The following is a 19,148-nucleotide window of genomic DNA, read 5'->3' on the forward strand; positions in this document are numbered from 1 at the left end:
TTGTTCTTTTTCTGAATAGGTTAGAACACTTCCAATTCATCAAAATCATCAGTTATAAAATAAAACAATTCTCATTTCTACCCCCTTAAGAAAGCAAAGCTACAAACTCTCCACCTTAAACATAAAAATTATTTTTTGGGGGGGCAGGGGGGGCATCACTTTAACTCTTACAAGACTTAAATGTTTTTGTAAGCAGGTCTTGAACCTTGTTTCCATAATTCACCAGGCTATGATGTCTAATTTTTAAAAAACAACCGTTCCTAAGGTTGTGAAATACAGTTTGTCAAAAAGTAAATTTACACTGATTTTTATAATTTTTTAACAAAAGGTTGGATTTTTTTTTTTAATTAGTCAACTTAATTTTGCATTAAAATGTGATCTGTTAAGGCATACCAGGAGTGATATTTAATTCGTTTCCCACAGCTAGACTCCAGACTTTCCCACGTACACTTGGGGGCAATCCCTGCCACCACAGCTCTCGAACTCTTCGGGTAGCACGCCTAAGATAGGGGGGGGGCGAGAAAAAGAGGGTACATATTGCACATCTTGTTTTCTAAAATCATTGGGCAACTTAGAAGCAAAATAACATACTATTTCCCAGGTCAATATTCAAGGGTCTCTGCTTATGCTAAAGCCCCTTTAAAAAAAAACCAAAACCATTAAGCTCCCAGAAAGCATATTTCACATTGCTCTATAATAACCTCTGACTATATCATGGCAACAAAAACTGACTTCTTGGCAAAACAGAAAGGAAAAGGAAAATAGAGTATGTGGATCCTCTGTTTCCAGAGGAGAAACAAGCCAGCCTTGCCTCATTTACACAACAGAACTTTACTTACACGCCTTCCCAGTTAGGTAGTATTTCATTGACCCAAATCACCATAGCACTAGCAATATTCTCTTCTTGCTTGAAACGCTCTCTCATGATTTTTTTCCTTTTATGTGCTTCTTTAATTTCTGTTAGGCATAACATGTCAATAGTTCTGTATTAGTATACATAAATTATTAGGTAAATGATTTGGCTATTATCTAATTTAGATGTCTGAAAGATCAAGGGTACATTACAGTTGTGCATGAGCTAATTGATACTACTTCTTTGTTGATTTTACTGTTGATTTAAAGTGTATTTCTCAGAAATTTTTTTTAACTTAAGCTGTCTTTAAGTTATTCAAATACACAGCAACTTAGACAAGCAAAAATCTGCCTAGAGAACTTGTAGCACTTTTCTGCAGTACACAGAATGACTGAAAAGCAAGCACATCATCAGCGCTGGATTTTCTCTATTGAATTTCACACCACGTTCTACCTAAACCTTATTTAATATTTAGACTAATCAGCAATAATTATAGATAACTTTTAAATGGATGTAGAATTACACTCTTGAAAAATATTTTTATTTTACTGATTTTCACTGAAACTTCTGCCTAGAAGAATTATGTATTTTCTTTTCTGGAAAGAGGACCTAAAGATCTGAGACAAAGCCACAATGCTGAACAAGAGAAGAGTATTCTGCCTTCTGTTTTAAAAGGATCATTTGTTAATCCCTCTTAATAAAAAGGCTAAAAGGACAGAGCAGTGCTATCTTGACATCACTAACCACCACTGTGAAATTGCAAGACATTTTCTATTTTCTGCATGGATTAGACACACCAACAGAACAAACATGCCATCCCTGGTAAAATGATTTGGCTGACTAGCTTCTTTAAGTTTCTACTGAAGCTTTGTGTCAACAATTTAATGTGTACTAAGGCACACACAGTGAAACACTACACACGGCTGACCCTCCAAAGATGCAGTTAGAGAACACGGACCACAGATCACAACTAACAGGATGCATACCACAAGAGTGAAATGAGTTGTCAAATGCCTTGGATTTCTTATTACATCTTTCAGAGTAAGCTGCCACAGATCCACAGGGGCTCAATCAGTTCAGAGCTCGTACCTCTAACAATAGCCCAAGAAAAACACGCAGCATATACTCTTAAAATAGCTTATTCCCTGAACACTAGGCATGAGACTACAGAAGTCCTTTCAACAACTGTTCGTATATTGACACAGTACCAGATGCTACAGATACGTTTAATTTTAAAACAGATCTAGTGGGCGTGGAAAGATTCACACAGATACAGCTGGATAGAAAAAAACAGCCAAAACACAAAGTTTTTATCTGTTTTCACACTGAAATTGATCTCAGATTCCTGAAAAAACAGATCTTTAAGCAGTTGGCTTTATTATACAGTGGCAATTGCAGCAACACAGATTAAAAAGAGTCTGTGGACCCAGCAGGTTTCTAGCTGATCATATTACACATTGTTCAAAAAAGGAAAAAAAAGAAAAAAAAAAAAAAGAGGAAAAAGTGCAAACACAAAACACACTAACACCCAAAAAAACATATCCTATCAAGTTTCTACTTAAAAATTAAAGAAAGCATTCAACTGACTTCTGAAACTAGTTACATTCACTGTGGAAGAATAAGAAAACAATTTGATAACTGAGTTTCTGTTTTAAACTGCGTGCACATATGTACTAGAGAATAACCTAGACATTAAACAAGATTGTTCTTTACTGTAACTAATAGCCTACAAGCCAGAAATTATTTTTGCTGCACAGTTAAAAACAATTATAATGGTTATTGGCAGTTAACATACCTCGTTTTTTTGCCTCTGCAACCATCTCATCATATTCTTGTCGGTGACGTAAAGCCTCCTCCACTGATTTGGCAGGAAGATTTCTGAAAACAAGTTGTTCCTGAATTCAGTACACATAAATGACGTTCTGAACCATTTCAAAACAGATTTTAATTTGGCTTCTCTCCAAGGTGAGCTTTGAGGTTCTCATTCTACCAGTGTTTCAGTAACAGCAGTACAGAACTACCAGGTTCTGAACTAATGGTGTTTACTGGTTCTGTTTATTAGTTCACCCCCAAAACAAGGTTATTAGATTTGCTGAACATCTGGAACGATGCTCAAGTGAAGTTTGCATGAAGGGACAAACGAGAAATATTGATATTTCATATAGTTATTCATTCCAATGCATTTCTGCACATTTAAATATTTGATCTTAATGCATATTTTAATTATTAATTATACCGGCATATCAATACTCCTTTTGTTCATATGACACCTATGATGACGTATTTTCAATAAAAGGTAAGGGGGTTTATTCATTATAGTTAGCCCTTCAAAACTCACACCAGAGAAGATAGGTTTACCAAAAGAAGAAAGGATAGATCCCCATTTACGTCAGAACTAAAGCTAAGGAAGCTTGCTGCAGAGTGACAAGTTCACCAGTTTAAAATGCATTTGGTTTTCGGCTGCATAGCGATCCCCTCACTGTCAAACACACACTTCCTTTTGACCAAGCAGACTCATTCCAAAACAAATCAGAACACAATGTTTGGTCTCAGTCTCTCACACTATCTACTTTGATTTGAAACAAGCAGAAGACAGTTTTGTCATTTTAATATGCACAACAAAAGGGGGGGGGGAAGTTTTCCATCTCCTCTTATGCAAGCACAAAAGATAATTTTATTAGTATTTCAAATGAAAGTGAGAGAATATATTTTTAAGGATGAGACTGGCAACACATTACACACTTGGGACAGCACTCCAAATTGAAGTGTCATTTGTAAAACATATTTATGTTCATTTGTGAATTGTGGTATACTGAAAATACAGAAAAGCATCCAACTAGTTCCTGCGTATCTTACTCTGCACGACACAGAAAAAGAAATAATGCATTTACCAAAAAAAAAAATGATTGCAGCAATCCATACCTCCATTCAAGATATTTCTGCCTTAGCACTGAACGAACTTATATACCACTAGAGAGATTATCAAAGGAAACACTATATGTTCTATTTTCCATTTCATAATTGGAACTGATTAGAGCAAAGACTTAACAGTGCCATCGCAAGCTTTCTCAAGCTGCAGTTTGAAAGCTTTGTTCCATTTGCTTTCCTCCTGCATGAGTTCCTAGTCAGCAGGTCCTCCTTTTTCCTTCAAATTGCTGAAGGCTGTATAGCTGAATATACTATTTTGACCAATTTATTACCCATTTTTTATTACTATTCTTATTTGTACTTAATGCAGTTTTTGTTGCATCTTCATCTGCTGTTTCCTTGCTTTCAGCTGTAGTTTTAAGGAGCCACAAAAACATAACTGCAACAGGGGCAACAGTTTCAGTGAACACTACTGTCTTGGTACCAACAAAGCATTTAACTGTAGTTGCCAGTTATAAAAAGAGCATTTAGCCTTTGCGACAGGAAGGTATTTCTTGTGTTTCAATGGCAATTACTCCCACACCTGCTGTTACCTACCTAATACTTTTTTTTTTTTTTTCTTTTTTTCTTTTTTGAAAAAACTCTTCTGGTAAGCCAAGTCCAGGTTTGCTGAAGTGACAACTGCCACTGTTAGGTCTTCTTGACTGGTCTAGGAAATTAAGTTTCCAGAATGGGGGAAGGAGAAAGGAGTGCACACTGAGATGGCAGTGAAGAAATCCATAAAAGTCTTCAGGAATTTTCCTGATGAATAATGCCCACAAAACTGTCACAGGCAGCTGTGATATACAGCAGATAACAGACTGGTGGCCCCATTAAAGCAAGAAAGAATTCCTCATATAGACTAAAATATACTTAAAGGTTCTTCTGGAGGTATTCATTAGGCTATTATCTGGCATGGAATAATGATACTTTCATGTAAGACTTGTGAAGTTTAGCTCATCAGAAGCATATTAACAAATCAGTCACTATCAGTTCCACAGCAGAATCATACTTACGCTGGTCGATCCTCCAGAATCAAAGCAGTAGTTGAAAGTGGTTCAAATTCAATATTTTTGCGTCTTGCTGATGGGGGTGGAGGTTTATACATTCTTCCTGTCCGTGCTTCATATTCCTAAACAACATTATTGATAAAAATTAAATTTCAACTTTCAGTCTCACTTCTCATTAGTAAGCATATTAAGTGTAAAACAAGTAATAATGTTAAAATATGTAATATTAAATAATTTAAGACAGCAAGGAGCTAACATTACAAACTGGAACTGTTAATAGCAAGACAGTGCTGCCTTCCTGGACTGCTAAGATGAATGATAAAGCAGTTTTCTTGTATTAACTTAATCTTTGATCTATTCTGGTTCAATATTACTACCAGACATCCAAGGATCAGCTAGGAAATCTGCATAATCTTCCCAAACTAATTAGTGCACAAGTAATATGTTAAGCTGACAAAAAAAAAAACCAAACCAACTAACCAAGAATGTGTGTCTTCCTATTTCTTTCATTTTGATTCTATCTACCCTTAAGATCCTGTACCCCTCACGTTTCTGAAGCTTTTAATAAGACCAAACCCACATTATCCAGAATTACCTACACTAGACTCAGTGACAACATAACAATATTTATCATTACAAGTCTGTTCCACATCATTTCTTTCTCAAAGGTTAAAACATGCAGTCTACTTAGAAGAAATATTTAACGACCTTTAATACATGAAAGATTCTGAGGAAGGGAGAATCCCATTCCTTTTTCTACAAGAACAACTCAACAAAACAGAAATGAGACAGTCTTTAGGAAAAAGGTTAGACAGCGCCAGATGAAAACCTCAGATCTCATGTTGCCTTTTTAGCCTCTGTAAATAAAAATATACCGCCAAGTTACTGGGAGACCCATCCTTACAACCAAGCAGATCTTAAAAGGTTTTCTGTGAGAAGACTTTCAACTTACTCCCAAACCAAGTTAGCTTGTGGGTTCACAATCTCCTTAGGCTTGAAGGCTAAATACTAGCTTCTCTGCAAGTCTTCCACATGCTGGAATTCAAACATAGAAAACTAAGAGCTGAAAAACCATCTTTTTTTAAGAGAACAAATTCAAGGTACTTCAGTAACGTGCTTTCACAGATCACACAGCTCTATTCTTAAGCACATTGAAGTGAGCTCTAACTTGTACAAGCTTTTTTTTATCTAAAGACAATTTTTCTTGTACATCTATTGCTTTAATAATTTTGTAAGTAAATTCAGTCTCAGATTAACCAAAGCATCTTATGTTTAAGTAAACAAAAAGAAAACCACTAATCAATTACTAATTAGGTCACATATTTTCCCAATCAAATATAAGTCTTCTCTAGAAGCTGCTCCCAAATGAGTCTCACCCCTAACACACAGCCTCTTGTACACATTTGTTCTCCCAGGGAGAAACAGAAGGCTTTACACATTCAGTGTTCACTGACTACATTATGGAAACAGAGCTGACAACTTTAAAGGTATTAAACAGCTTACAAGTACAGCACACACAGTTGAAGTCCATAAAGTTAGATGGGAAAAGACCTCTTACAAATGTGACAGTGCAGCCTCAGATTTCCAGAGAGGGCACAAAGTGTTTGCCCAACACAAAAGTGGCTTAAAGCTTTCTCTTCATCAGCCTCCTTACCCTATCCATTGTAATGATCTGTAACGGAATTTCTGTCCTTCCACATTTAGCATAATACATTCAACAATCTGAAAAGCATAACCTCAATGATGTCATGTTAATCTCATCTCAAGAGGAAGTTATAAAAGAATCACTGAGGTTGGAAGGGACCTCTGGAGATCATCTAGTCCATCCACGCTGCTCAAAGCAAGGTCAACTACAGCAGGCTGCACAGAGCCTTGTTCAGCCAGAGTTTTAGTATCACCAAGGATGGAGATGCCAGAGGCTACAGCACCTGGTATTCCCAAGTGGTTTCTCATCCAAATACTAACCAGACCCAACCTGTTGGCTTCAGAGATCAGGTGTGCTCGCTGGTAAGGCCATATACATTATATGCCACGTTACTTTTCACATTCTGAGAAGTTATCTGGACTTCTTGCCCTTTGTTAGAGTCAGAATAATAGTTTAACTGATGAGAAAAGGTGACTACACCTCCATAAAACAAGCCAAAGAATAGTTTTGGAACATTCTCAGTATCTTTTGAAGTGGTTTCCACTCCACCCCACCAAATCTTCAGCTATCCTTCCAGCTCTCCACCCTTTAATCACTGCGTCATACTCTGCCCCATGGCAGCACACCAAATAACTCATTTTGTTAGTGCCCTGGAAAGACAGGTGCAAATCTATCGCAACCAGCCTACTGTTACATCTATAGAAGAAGCTTTGTTGCTTTTCTGTCTTCACCAAAAAGCCCGAATGTGCACCTTGTAAAGAAAAAGAGCAAGCAACTGTTTGCTATCATAATTTATACATACATTCACAGTAAAAACCTAATTCTTTGTAAACACAATGACTTCAAACGTACTAGCCAACTGTTCTCAAATACAACTTCGAAATATTTCTAAGTCTCTGGCAAAGAACAGTTGTACAAATTTCCTAGAACATATTCCTGCCCTGAAGGGTAATTCCCAAGACAACTTCCGATTGAAAAATAATAAACATCCAACATAATTTGGCATATTTGAACAAGTATCTTGAACAACTGGACATACAGGATTGGTAGAGCTCTGTTTTAATTCACACAAGCATGAGAAAAAAACCTGTAAGAAGAACATACACTGTATGAATGAATATATATTTTCTTAAGCCTAAGATTATTTCATTCCACCTAAAACCAGAGACATTATAGGTACTCCTGCCAAGCTTTATATCTCAGGATACCCCAGCACATTCTTAACATAGGAATGTATCCTGTGATTACACCTGGAGGTCAGCATCCAGGCTGCAGTACAGTAACAATGCTGTCTCTCATTCTTGGTAGAAGTTCTCATTTACTTTCACATTTTCCAATACTTTGTAACAGAAGCCACAAAATCAAGTTCATTTAGTGGTCAGAGATGAGGAAGCTCAAAAGGTACCAACCTTTTCAACATTCTTACATACCTAATTTGTATGCAAGTTAAATAAAAGCACTGCAAGATGGACATTAGAAATGAAGCCACTCTCACCTTTTTATTACAAGCAACACATTCGAATGGTGCTAGTGCTTCTGGCTATCGTACATGCTAAGAACTGACATACTATTTCCAAAGCAAGACAGAAAGAGGGGAGAAAAAAGAAAAAAAAAAAAAAAAAAAAAGTATTTCGACAGGGATTTCCACTCATCACCCAGTCGTGTTTCTGAAAGTAAGTACGCTTTATGAACAGTTGGGTTTTTTTGCAAGAAAAGAACACATGAACAGAGGGGGGAAACTGTAAGCATTTCTAGAGTCAAAGCAGAGCCCCAAACAGCATGAAGCTCAAACAGTCATGGCTGCACATTCCCCAAGATTAAATATATTCCAAAGTATCAGAACTTCCCAATAGAAGATGCTTCCTCCTCAAGAAGCCTACGCTCTAGGAAACTCATTTGAGGATCAGATCCCAGAACTATCAGGCATACATGGAACTCACTAGTTTGTGCAACTAAAATACAAAATATTCCAGGAAAATAAAAGGATATGACTAGATGTAAAGAATCCAATAGCCTTAACCACGCATTTGATGCAGACTCTGCAGTTCTTGATATGGGATAAAAAACTTGAGCTGACATAGAATTTCAGTTCAAAAGATGTGAGCTGAGCTAGTACTTTTCCATGACAAGGTAAAAATGCCATTTAAACTCAAATATCTTATCAAATGTTTAAGATGCAGGGCATATGCCAGAGGATAGAACAGCTGACAGCTAAGACTGAAGACTATGTAAGACCGGTTTATGTAAAAAAAAAAAAAATAATTTTGAAGAGTGACATATTATGGTTTCAGTAGCTTAGGGAGTGTTGTTAAAAGAATTCTTTATTGCAGCATATCTGGTACTTATTGACAGTTACGGAACTTTTCACAATCCCAAAATAAAGAAAAACAAATCTCACTTTAATAGAAAGTAAGAATAGTTATATCCTTATTAAGGTGGGAACTGCATCCTCTCATCTACTGCCAATAATTAACCTGCTAACAGGCCAAAAGCACGTTTTTCCTGAAAAGCACTGCGACAAACACATTTAAGAGCACTTTGATATGTAGAGGGACTTGTATTTCTGGTATTTATTCCTACAGAAATACAGATAAGCCTATTAACCTACAGACAAGTAACAGGTAAATGGGGCTGGGGGAAAATAATAATTTAAAAAAGTAGTCTTTTGCTTGTAACTTTGTGTTTACGAAGATAAAGATCTCCCAAATTGTATCTTCTTAAAAAAAAATAATAATAATCCCCTGGTGTTTTAAACAAAAGAAAAATAATAAACCTGCTTTACCTGATGTACATCTACATGGAAAACATACAAAGCTGAAGTTTCTTTCAGCCTTCCTTGGAAGGACCATATAGGACAGCTAGCCCATTCAGAGCTATGCTAGGTATCTCTAAACAGTACTGGATTGCACTGTGTAACGCAGGCGTAATTGCCCATAGCTGCTTCTTGCAGTAAGCAAGCCACCTTACAGAAAGGAAAACCAGCTGCACTGCAGCATTCCAAAAGCATTAGTTGACCTTAAATAGGGTATGTTTGTGGGGATAAAGTATTTAACAAAGCATGCACATAATGATTCAATTTTATAAAACAAACTTACACCTACAGTGCCCAAACTATAGAGGTGTAAAGGACTAAAATATTGACCATGAAATTTAATATGCATCTTGCTTTGATCTATCTAGGATCCAACAACAAAAGCTAAACTCCTGGAAATGAGTGATACAAGTCTTGGATTACTAGGACTGTGAAAGTCCTCACAGTCCTGAAAGTACCAATTATAGTGATTAAGTGCCACAGATCCAATTATGTTTTAGGTTTGCTGGAGGAGAAAGTTATCTGATAGGCAACACTGAATTAACTTTCACTAACTTAAGGACTGTCTCTATTTAAAGTAGATGTCAAGGCATACTAATACTCCAATTAAAGCATGCACCCTGTGTATGACAGTTTCTTTTAACATGCTTTACTCCCCCAGAATTCTAAGCCTGATCTGAAACAGGTTTTATTCAGTCACTGCTTCTGTTGAGGAAACAATGGGGGTTACCATATATTCTGCAAATGGTTTTGAACCTCTCTCCCCTCTACACGTGTGACTGTGGAGCAGATGGGCCTCTAAAAACATCTGTATGATTATTTTTGCAATGCTGTACAGCTAACTAGGAATATAACCAGAAAGATCATTTCAAACAGGGTTGATCACCCAAGAATGGAAATATTAACAGAATTGCTATAGCTTAGGAGGGGCACTCTTCTATTAGTTTATTAGATGATATAGTTAATTTATTTAAGAACTTCTGCTAATGCATATGGATTCCCTCCTGTGTCATCACGCCTGTCCTCCTCAGATTAAATGCTAAAATTGCTGAGCTAGCACTGGCTACAAATGGTTGATAAACAAAGTGCTCATAGCAGAAGTAGATGTCACCAAAAAATTCTGTGAGTCATAAACTAGACATTTTCCCAAAACTAAGAATGCCAGATGCTGTCAGGACAGACAAAACAGTACATTCTTTCCTAACTTTCAGGCAATATGGAAAGAACCTATAATGGAGGAGGGAAAAATACTAATCCTCACATAGTGCAAGAGAACAACCAGACACTGATGAGCTTCTAGGTCAATCTTCAAATTAATGCCATCTATCTTCAAATTATTTGTTTATTTTTTTCCTCAACTGGGTATTTTAAAAGTTGCATCAAGTGTCATCTTTTGTTGTTTACAAAAGCGCGTGAAGTCATGGGCTTTGGGCCCAATAAAGAAGAGCAGAGGGTGGCTGGACCACGTAACACAAACCATAAGCATCACATATCAACTAGCAGTTATATTACTGCTCTGCTTCACAAAGCCAGAGTAACAGATTCACAGAACTAAAAAGCCAACTCTATTCCTGTTTAACGCAGAGTGTACTATTCCTGTTTAACACAGAGTGTGGGATTACATAAAGTTTTCAAAGCAACAAGCATATGCATTGGACCAATTTCATAAGGATACCAGTCACAGCAAATAGAAGACACAACATACAAGAAAAGTTTCAATAGCTGTACATTTCCAGGTTTCCAATTTCATATTGGAAGTAGTGACTAAAAGCATCTGGAATTCTAAAGTGCCACTGTTAATAGTTTATGTGACTTAGTGACAAGGAAAAAACAAGATTATAGGATACTGTTTTTCAAAGCTAATAACTTGTAATAGTTTTGAATACATTGTAAGACTTTTAACAACCTTAACCATTAAGCAAGGAGGCACACCAAACAAAGTTACTGTCAAGCTCTAGCATTACCTATTTTCCACTATTCAAGAACATGCAACATAAACAATAAGCAGTAATACTCTATCACTTTAAGTTGTTAGTGAGATTCATGTGTGATGTGTATTTGTTTATTTTACTAATGGTATCTAATGAGGTGATGGTTAGTGTCAAAATATTCATGCTACTGTGAAAATGTGATGTTTGTTCTATTTTAATGAGTGCTACATAGTCCCATGCATGGCATTGAATACAACTAAAAATACATATATATATTAAATTTCATACCCCTGTGTTTAATTGACTGAGAGCAGATATTGATGCAAGACTGCCAGAACTGTCATCCTAATGAGAAAAAACAGAAGCAAAGCCTTAGTGAATAAATGAAGACCATTACAATATAGCAACATGCAAGCCAAAATTTAAATTCATATGTAGAGTACCTATGTTTTACGTTTGAACAAACAGATGTGTCTGTTTCTACTTCTTCTCCAGCTCTCAAAATTATACAAAAACACACAAAAAGACTTCCCACTTCTGCAAGATGCGTACAGAGAACTATTGGAATATTTCTGTGTTTTAATTGAAGTTTTATATTTTCTACAATCAGCACTTTTGCCCAAAAGGAGATCTTTTTCCATGGCGCTTCTCAGGTGCATGACAAAAGGCATTCCCTGATGTCTCTCCCTAGTCCACACCACCCATAAAAGTTACACTTGTTTAAACACTAGCCTTGGAAAATATGCTGTTAAAAAGGAAAGAACAAAACATTGTCTATAGGCTGACACAATAGAAATGAGTCTTGAAGACTTTGCTTTCATTCAGCTCATCTTAGATTGCACATCATACCCAACTAGATCTTTACCTATAAGCTAGTTAGCTTTAAAGCTTAAAATCAATACTCAAGAATAGTACTTGCACTGTGAAGAAAGGGAAAAGAAACGTAACTGGACTTGGATAAGCATTTGGCAAAAAATGAAATACTAGGTTAACTTTCAAAAAACCTTTCACATTCTGTGTTTGGGTTTTTCTATTTAACACCACAAGATCGAAAATGTTAGATAGCACAGTGACTTAGAGTGGGCCTTTGATGTAGAATTCTTATCCTTTCTTTTTCAAGCTTTAGGAAGAGAAGGCTTGCTTCAATATTCTTTGTAGCTGATCTCAAAGACTTTTTCTAAAAAAAAACAGCAGTCAGAAGAATTCACATCAGGGTCAACACCTCTACAGTATTTTCAAAACATTAATCCCACACTCACTGCAGAGTACTTCCCTGAAGATGCGTTTGTGCCACCAGCATGGCACTGACATCATAGTAAGTTCTCCTTGACAAGTTTTCCTCGTCAAAGCAGCTGGGTGACCCCTGGTAGCAGGAGCTGAACTGTATTTTAGATCCTTTACACAAACAAAAGGAGGCGTTTGTCTCACTGAGGTCCTACCAGTTTCATTACTGTTTTACTGACAGGATTATCACTACAAAAGTCTAAAACACCAGGAAAGATCTTTGTTTTACCCCTAGCATAACGTTTTACTGACTACATGTGTGACTCTGGAAAGATGAGGGACATCTCCTGTGAATCCAGGCCTTCTCACTGCTGCTAGCAGACAAACTGTTACTCAGGTGTACATGTCCCTTGCAAGACCCAACACCCCCATTTATTGTAATAACCCCCCCGCTGGTTTCAAGGCAGTTTGTTGCCAGTGTATTTCCACTCTGTATCTGCTAAACAGGCAGAAGTCTTGCCTTTCTCTTTTCTCCAGTAGCAGTGCAAGACAAGCCAACATGACCTCTACGTAGGTATCAGTCTGCTTAAGAACCACTCCCATGAAAAAGCATCTAGCACTGTATTTACCTACTTCTTTCAGATACTCGGTCCTTAGATCTGTTGACAAACATGCCACTTTTTAAGCATTAAGATCTCCCTTCACTGTTAAACTGACACAGACTGGAGGGAAGAGTTAATATTGCAAGTTAGGTCTGAGTCACATGAAAACTGATTCAAAACGCATCTGTTCCTCTGAAGAGGAACCTCTGACAACTCTTGTCCCTGGGAGACCATGGGAGTTCTGCTGACTCAGTGAATGCAATTTCTGCATTGGATTTCAGCCTGGAGATAACTACATTGGAAAAATATGCAAGTGAAGACACTGAGATTTTTAAGCCTCAAGCACTTTTTCAAGATTTCAGAGCCACCCAAAAATATTTTCATATGTTAGTTGTAGGACACTGACCCACTCATCAAAATCAGCAGTAGTATTTAACAGACTGGCCAAAATTAATACCTTCTACTTTGTATGCAAGGTGACAACTTTTGGAAAAAGACAGCTTTACTCCACTTCTGAATAAGCAATCATTTCTAAATCACTGCAAGCTTTTAATTAAATATAAAAGCAGATTTTTTACCCCATTTAAGGCTGCCATTTACCATACTTTGTTAAAACTGCTGATAAAGTGAATTTGGTACATGTTTTACTTTTACCTTGCAATGTGTATTTTCATAGTTTGTGTTTAATTCAGGCATATTAGGGGAAAAAGATCACCCTACTGCTTTAAGCAAATTAATAAAAAAGTATTCAAAATTGCTTTAGTAAAAAACAAGAGCTATGGTATGCAGAATCATCGTGACCACAGATTAAAAGCTCTCCTCTTTAACCATAAGCACAGAAGAATGAAAATGAGTTTGCATTTTTAAAAAGAATGTGGACTTCGGTCAATACACACCAAATTGTTACACATCAGCCCACAAGTCTGTTTCTGCTTTACATGCTTCTGTATTAAAATATTTCAGCAGTCTAATTTAAAGCAGATTTCTGTATAGACTGAAAAGAATTTACCAGACTGATCATTAACGACCACATACTTCTTATAACAGCCAGTTTTACTAGCTGCAGTTCACGAAAAAAGGCACACTTCCTAAAACCATCAAATGCATTTGACATTTTCAGTCCTAAGGAGTTGCTGTTTTCCCTTCTTAAAAGACAGTGAAGGAAGGAAGCCCAGAGGAGGGAGATGTCCAGCAAAAGAGTTGGCCTCGATACCACATCCTGCTTGGGCAGCTCTAAATCCAAGGAGAGCCGAGCTTGCCAGCAGCTGCGGGCGGGGAGACGCAGCTGCCGAGAACTTTCAACCTCTGCCCCAGTTCGAGCTAGAGCATCTCTCCCAAAGCATGCTGATGGCAGCACAGCTGCAAGGGACCCCACCGCCTCCCTAGTCAGGCAAGCCCTGCAGGCTGCTTTTCGACAAAAATACTCATCCGCTTCTACATATGCTAAGAAACTTGCAAAGAAATTATTTACGGTAATATTCATTAGACAGTCTCTGGAGGCAGAGCTGGCTGGAGTAGTAGTTTGGAAAATATCTGAAACAGTATCCCAAATTAAATTCCCAGATTTTCTTGGAAGTTATTCAGGGTATTAGAATCACTACCTGACTTCTCTGGAGAGGCATACATAGCAATGCCTAGTTGACAGACAGCAACTGGGAGCCACAAGCATTCATTTAAATCTAAGTATCAATTCAGTACATCACCCCTACCCAAACAAAGACAACAAAGGAGGTTTCCATTAGCCAGGATGGAAACAGGGCATGTGTGCTCTACCAACCTTTTGGCTACAAATCTACAGTGATACAACCTTTTTCTTGTTTTACTAATATGAGAATCCTTTAAGCTTCACAATATTGCCATAAAGTTTTGATACAAGTATTAGCCTACCCAAAAGACTTCCTCCTCCTATTAATTATGAAGTTTTTCCTGTCATGGGTTATTTTTTTCAGCAAAAGGGCTTAAGTTCTCATCCTTTGTCTGAAGGATACTGGCCACTGGCATCGGTATAGTCACAGGACGATATACAGCCATGGAGAATGTCATTGCTGTTCAGCAACGGCAAGCTTTGATACTAGAAACAAACTACCATAAACTCCCCCATGGGCAGCTTGCCTATAACTTAGGCCCATTCTACTTGCATGGTCTTACACCTAGAAGCTCATAAACAGTGAGTAGCCATTGTTCTGACCACAGAAAACTAAAAAAAATTTGGGGAATACGTGGGGTTTGTGTTTCAGATCACATCTGAACCCTTGACTTAAAATTTAGAATGTCAAAGTAGAAGTCTGTAGAGACATTCCATGTAGGATATAAAGTATTCTGCCAGGTTAACAGAACATATTAAGCTTTAATCTTATTTCCAGCAACTTCTTAACAGCCTCATATTCTTTTCACTCACCTCTCCTGCAAAGTGAGGAATTTAATCTGGGGACTTCAGTCAGCCATACAAGAGTGAATATACTATTTTCCCCTAATTTTCAATAACCAAGTGTGTCTATATTCATTCTAACCCATCAGCAGCTTAGCAAATTTGAACAGTTTTGAGAAAGAAACAATTGGCTTTTCTTCAGAGGCATATGCACAAGGAGCTGTATTGTAAGTTTTAAACACATATGCAAGACATCTGATGTGTTAAATGCAGACACATCAGGATCACCTCTCAATTTAAGAATCAAATTTTCTCAGGTATTTAACTTTGTGCAGAGTATACCATCAATCTGGATCCCCCTTTGCTAACTGTGTTTCTTAGCTCATGCATGCTTTAGCTAAATTAAAAGCTAAAAAATAAATTAAAAGCTGAAAATATTAGCTACGCATTACTCAAGATTATATAAATCCAATATTGACTCTAATCCGGCAACTATTATAACAAAATAGCTAGGACCAACTCAATTATGTTTAAAGACATAAAATATTATTTTAGTATATTTGCTTTTCTGCCACTTTGGAGAAGTTAAAAAAAATAGGAACGCTACAGTTTAAAAGCAGAACGGTCACTGACTGAAACAGGATAAAAAAAATACGACTCTTTCTGCAGATTATGACTTGGTCTGCAGAACAAACATCATTACTAGAAAATGGGAAGCAGATGACTAGTAGCATTGTGCATACTCTCCATTTCTCAGGATGGAAGAGACATCTGGATGTTTACCACAGTATTTTCATAGTGCAAGGCCAAGAGCATTCATCTGCAAGCAAACTAAGAACACTTGCCCTCTCCCACCCAAAAAGGGAAACCATTTAAATAAGGAAAACTGTATAGGAAAAATGTTGAAAAAGCATTCAGTTCACTTACAGTAAATCATAGAATGGTTTGGGTTGGAACGGAACTCTAAAAGTCATCTAGTCCAACCCCCAAGACTGCACTTTCTGTAATCTCATCATTTTCCTACAACATCTTATTGTGTGACAAGTCCCATTACATTGAAGTCCTTCAAAAGGAACCTCTTGTTTTTCACTTTAGTTGCTCCCAAAAGGCCCTCTTCACCACGAAGGTCCTTCTAGAAGATGGCTGAACACTGCTTCATTCACAGCCATTTGCACCTGCCAAACACATCAGCTTACAGGGAATTTAAGGAAGGAGACAGAGACAGCAGCTCTCAAGAGATTCAAGTTACTGTTTTTAGCAACACAAAGGACATTCAGATTTCTTATATCAACAAATCTTTAAACTTCAGAATCACATCTACATCACTAAATGCTCATCTTTAAAGACTATGCCATTTTATTATTACTTATCAAATTAAAGACAGCCTGCACAAGCACAAGTATATGAAAGTGCAACTTTGTATCAGAGAAAGGAAATCAGAGTTACCTGTCTGTCGTACCCCAGTAACTCCAGAACTAGTTCAACTTACACTACTATTTTGAAACAAAAATATCTTGAGTGAGAGTGAAAGTATAAATGAAACAAGATTACTTGTTTCAGAATTCTAAACAATTTGTCACAAGTTACCCAGATAGTAAGCCTTCCAGGCAAGGAGGACTATGGAAAGATGAGTCAGGGGGTGGGAATCAGTTTCATTACACTAGAATATCCAAGAACACATTGAGAAGATAAATTTAGCTAGACTAATATTTATCTTGAAAAATTGAATATACAAATATGACTGTGGTTTTACTTCACAGAACAGGCAAAAGTAACTCAAAACTGAACTTCATAAAGGAAGCTTAAACTATTTCACAATCACTTTACCATTAAAAAAAATCGTAGCATAGCATGTTAAATAAGGCAAGGTTTTATAGGAAATTAATAACATTCTGATGTTTTTGACCAAAACAGCTTAAACACTTTTTTGAGAACATGTATCACCTTTTTATAATCACTGAGATGTACTGAAGAATGCACTAGATAATCATAAAACTCAAACTCCTCAGTAACTACTATTGTTCAGACAAAGCCCCAAATGAGCCTTCCCAGAGCACACCCTGGTTGTATAGTAACAACGTGGAGATAACAGCACAGAACTGCAATATTTAATTACTATTTTTTTTACAGGTTTTGTACCTAGAGTTGTGTGAAGTTTACTTACCTGCTGAATAATTTTGGAATCTTTTGGAAGGTTTTCCCTTGGTGGGACTTTTCCGAACAACTTCCAACCAGGAGCGCTTTGGACAGCAGGCTTGAGTTCCTTCGTCCTTTTAGTGAAAAAGTTTCTGAAAAGAGAGAAGGATTTTCTTTTTGTTTATTAAAAGCATATAAACAAATGATATTTGTACACACTTACATTTCTTTAAAACAAGTTCACCACTCTAGAGATTTACTACTCAGCAAACGCATAGTGTGCTACCTCCTTAGCTTTCTATTATACTTTAAAATAACTAACTCAAAGTGGAGCAGCTTTCATTACAGGTGCTTTGATGCCAATATTTGTGTTTAACACTCAGTTTTACCTCTGAATTCAAAGATACTTTATGCAATATCAGAGCTCTTTTAATAATAACGGACACTTCCTTAAATGTAAGTTCACAGCATGCAACAGCTCTGGACTTTTGCTTGGGGTTTGTTTCAGTGTATCTTACAGAGCTATTTGAAGACTGAAAAGAAAGCAGCTGGAAATCACTGTGTAACTTATAGATTTGAAAACAAATGGCGAACCATTATTTCTGCTAACATTTTCTGCAATCTTCACACCTTCAACTTTCATAACATGGGCTAGAAAATCAGGGAACATGCACAGAAGCTTCAGTTTAGCAGATAACCTTTGCCAGTGCCTAAAGCAATTACACTCAAATAGGCAGATGACTGCATTGTGCTATCACTTCTTAGAAAGCCAACCAACACAAGAACATATTAGCAACCATTTATCTAGATACAAGGCTGTACTATATTTGATTCCGACCACAAGCTCCCACAGAGCATGCTAAGTACAAGTGCTTTGAAAATTAAAGTGTATTTATTCTGAATGTTGGAAAACCACTTTCCAAAAACTTATGAATAACTGAGAGGGATTAAAAGTTCAGTAGTCTGTAAGGTTATTTTTCAGGATGCTTATAAGTTGACCTCTGGTGAACAGAAGAGGGGCCACCTTTATTGGGAGATGGTTTTGTGTAGTGCTGACCAGCTAACCGCGTATGTTCACACTCTTCCTCTGGAAAGTATATTCTTCACTTAAAGTATTTGCTGTATTTTTAAATACATTTCCTTATCAAATTGAACACAGTCATGTCTGTGCACAGAAAAGTCTCTTGGCTTGGCCCAGATAGAAGCAGCATGATACAACAACCACAGTCTGTCTGAAAACTGCACAGTTGCTCTTACATCCCAGTGCTGCCAGGGTTTCTGACCAGGCAGCATAGTTTTACAATTAGGAACTGTTAGCATTTCTAAGACGTTGTATAGCTTTCAAATACAAACTATCTTTTCAGTTCCCAGAATGGTTTTGTTCTTTGGGAAACAAGCAAATGCCTGTCACAAAACCCCCTTCTGTGCAAGTTTATGTGAATGGACTCTACAGATACTTGTGTGTAGTTGAAGCTCTAGCCACCAAAAACCAGCAAGCTGGGGAGAAGAAGTAGACGCTGAAAAAATGTGGAAATCTCCCAAGAACTAGTAAGCTCAAGACTAACAGTCCTGTGGAATCCAGGAGAACCTAGAAACTCAGAACACCAAGACTCTCCTTGCTCTGTCCAAGGCCACCAGCACACACTACCATCAACAACAG

General features: G+C 37.1%; 1 protein-coding gene across 1 annotated transcript in view; it reads right to left on the reverse strand.

Annotated features, from left to right (window-relative positions):
* Window positions 1-19,148, reverse strand: part of TBC1D12 (TBC1 domain family member 12) — a 45,107-nt gene that overhangs the window by 8,862 nt on the left and 17,097 nt on the right. Inside the window, 6 exon segments of the mRNA XM_056352143.1 lie at window positions 394-500; window positions 840-957; window positions 2,649-2,731; window positions 4,777-4,892; window positions 11,447-11,503; window positions 17,517-17,640. Of these exon segments, the coding sequence (XP_056208118.1) occupies window positions 394-500; window positions 840-957; window positions 2,649-2,731; window positions 4,777-4,892; window positions 11,447-11,503; window positions 17,517-17,640 (605 nt within the window).

The sequence above is a fragment of the Falco biarmicus genome, chromosome 9, assembly GCF_023638135.1.
Source record: "Falco biarmicus isolate bFalBia1 chromosome 9, bFalBia1.pri, whole genome shotgun sequence".
In the NCBI taxonomy this organism is placed as follows: Eukaryota; Metazoa; Chordata; class Aves; order Falconiformes; family Falconidae; genus Falco; species Falco biarmicus.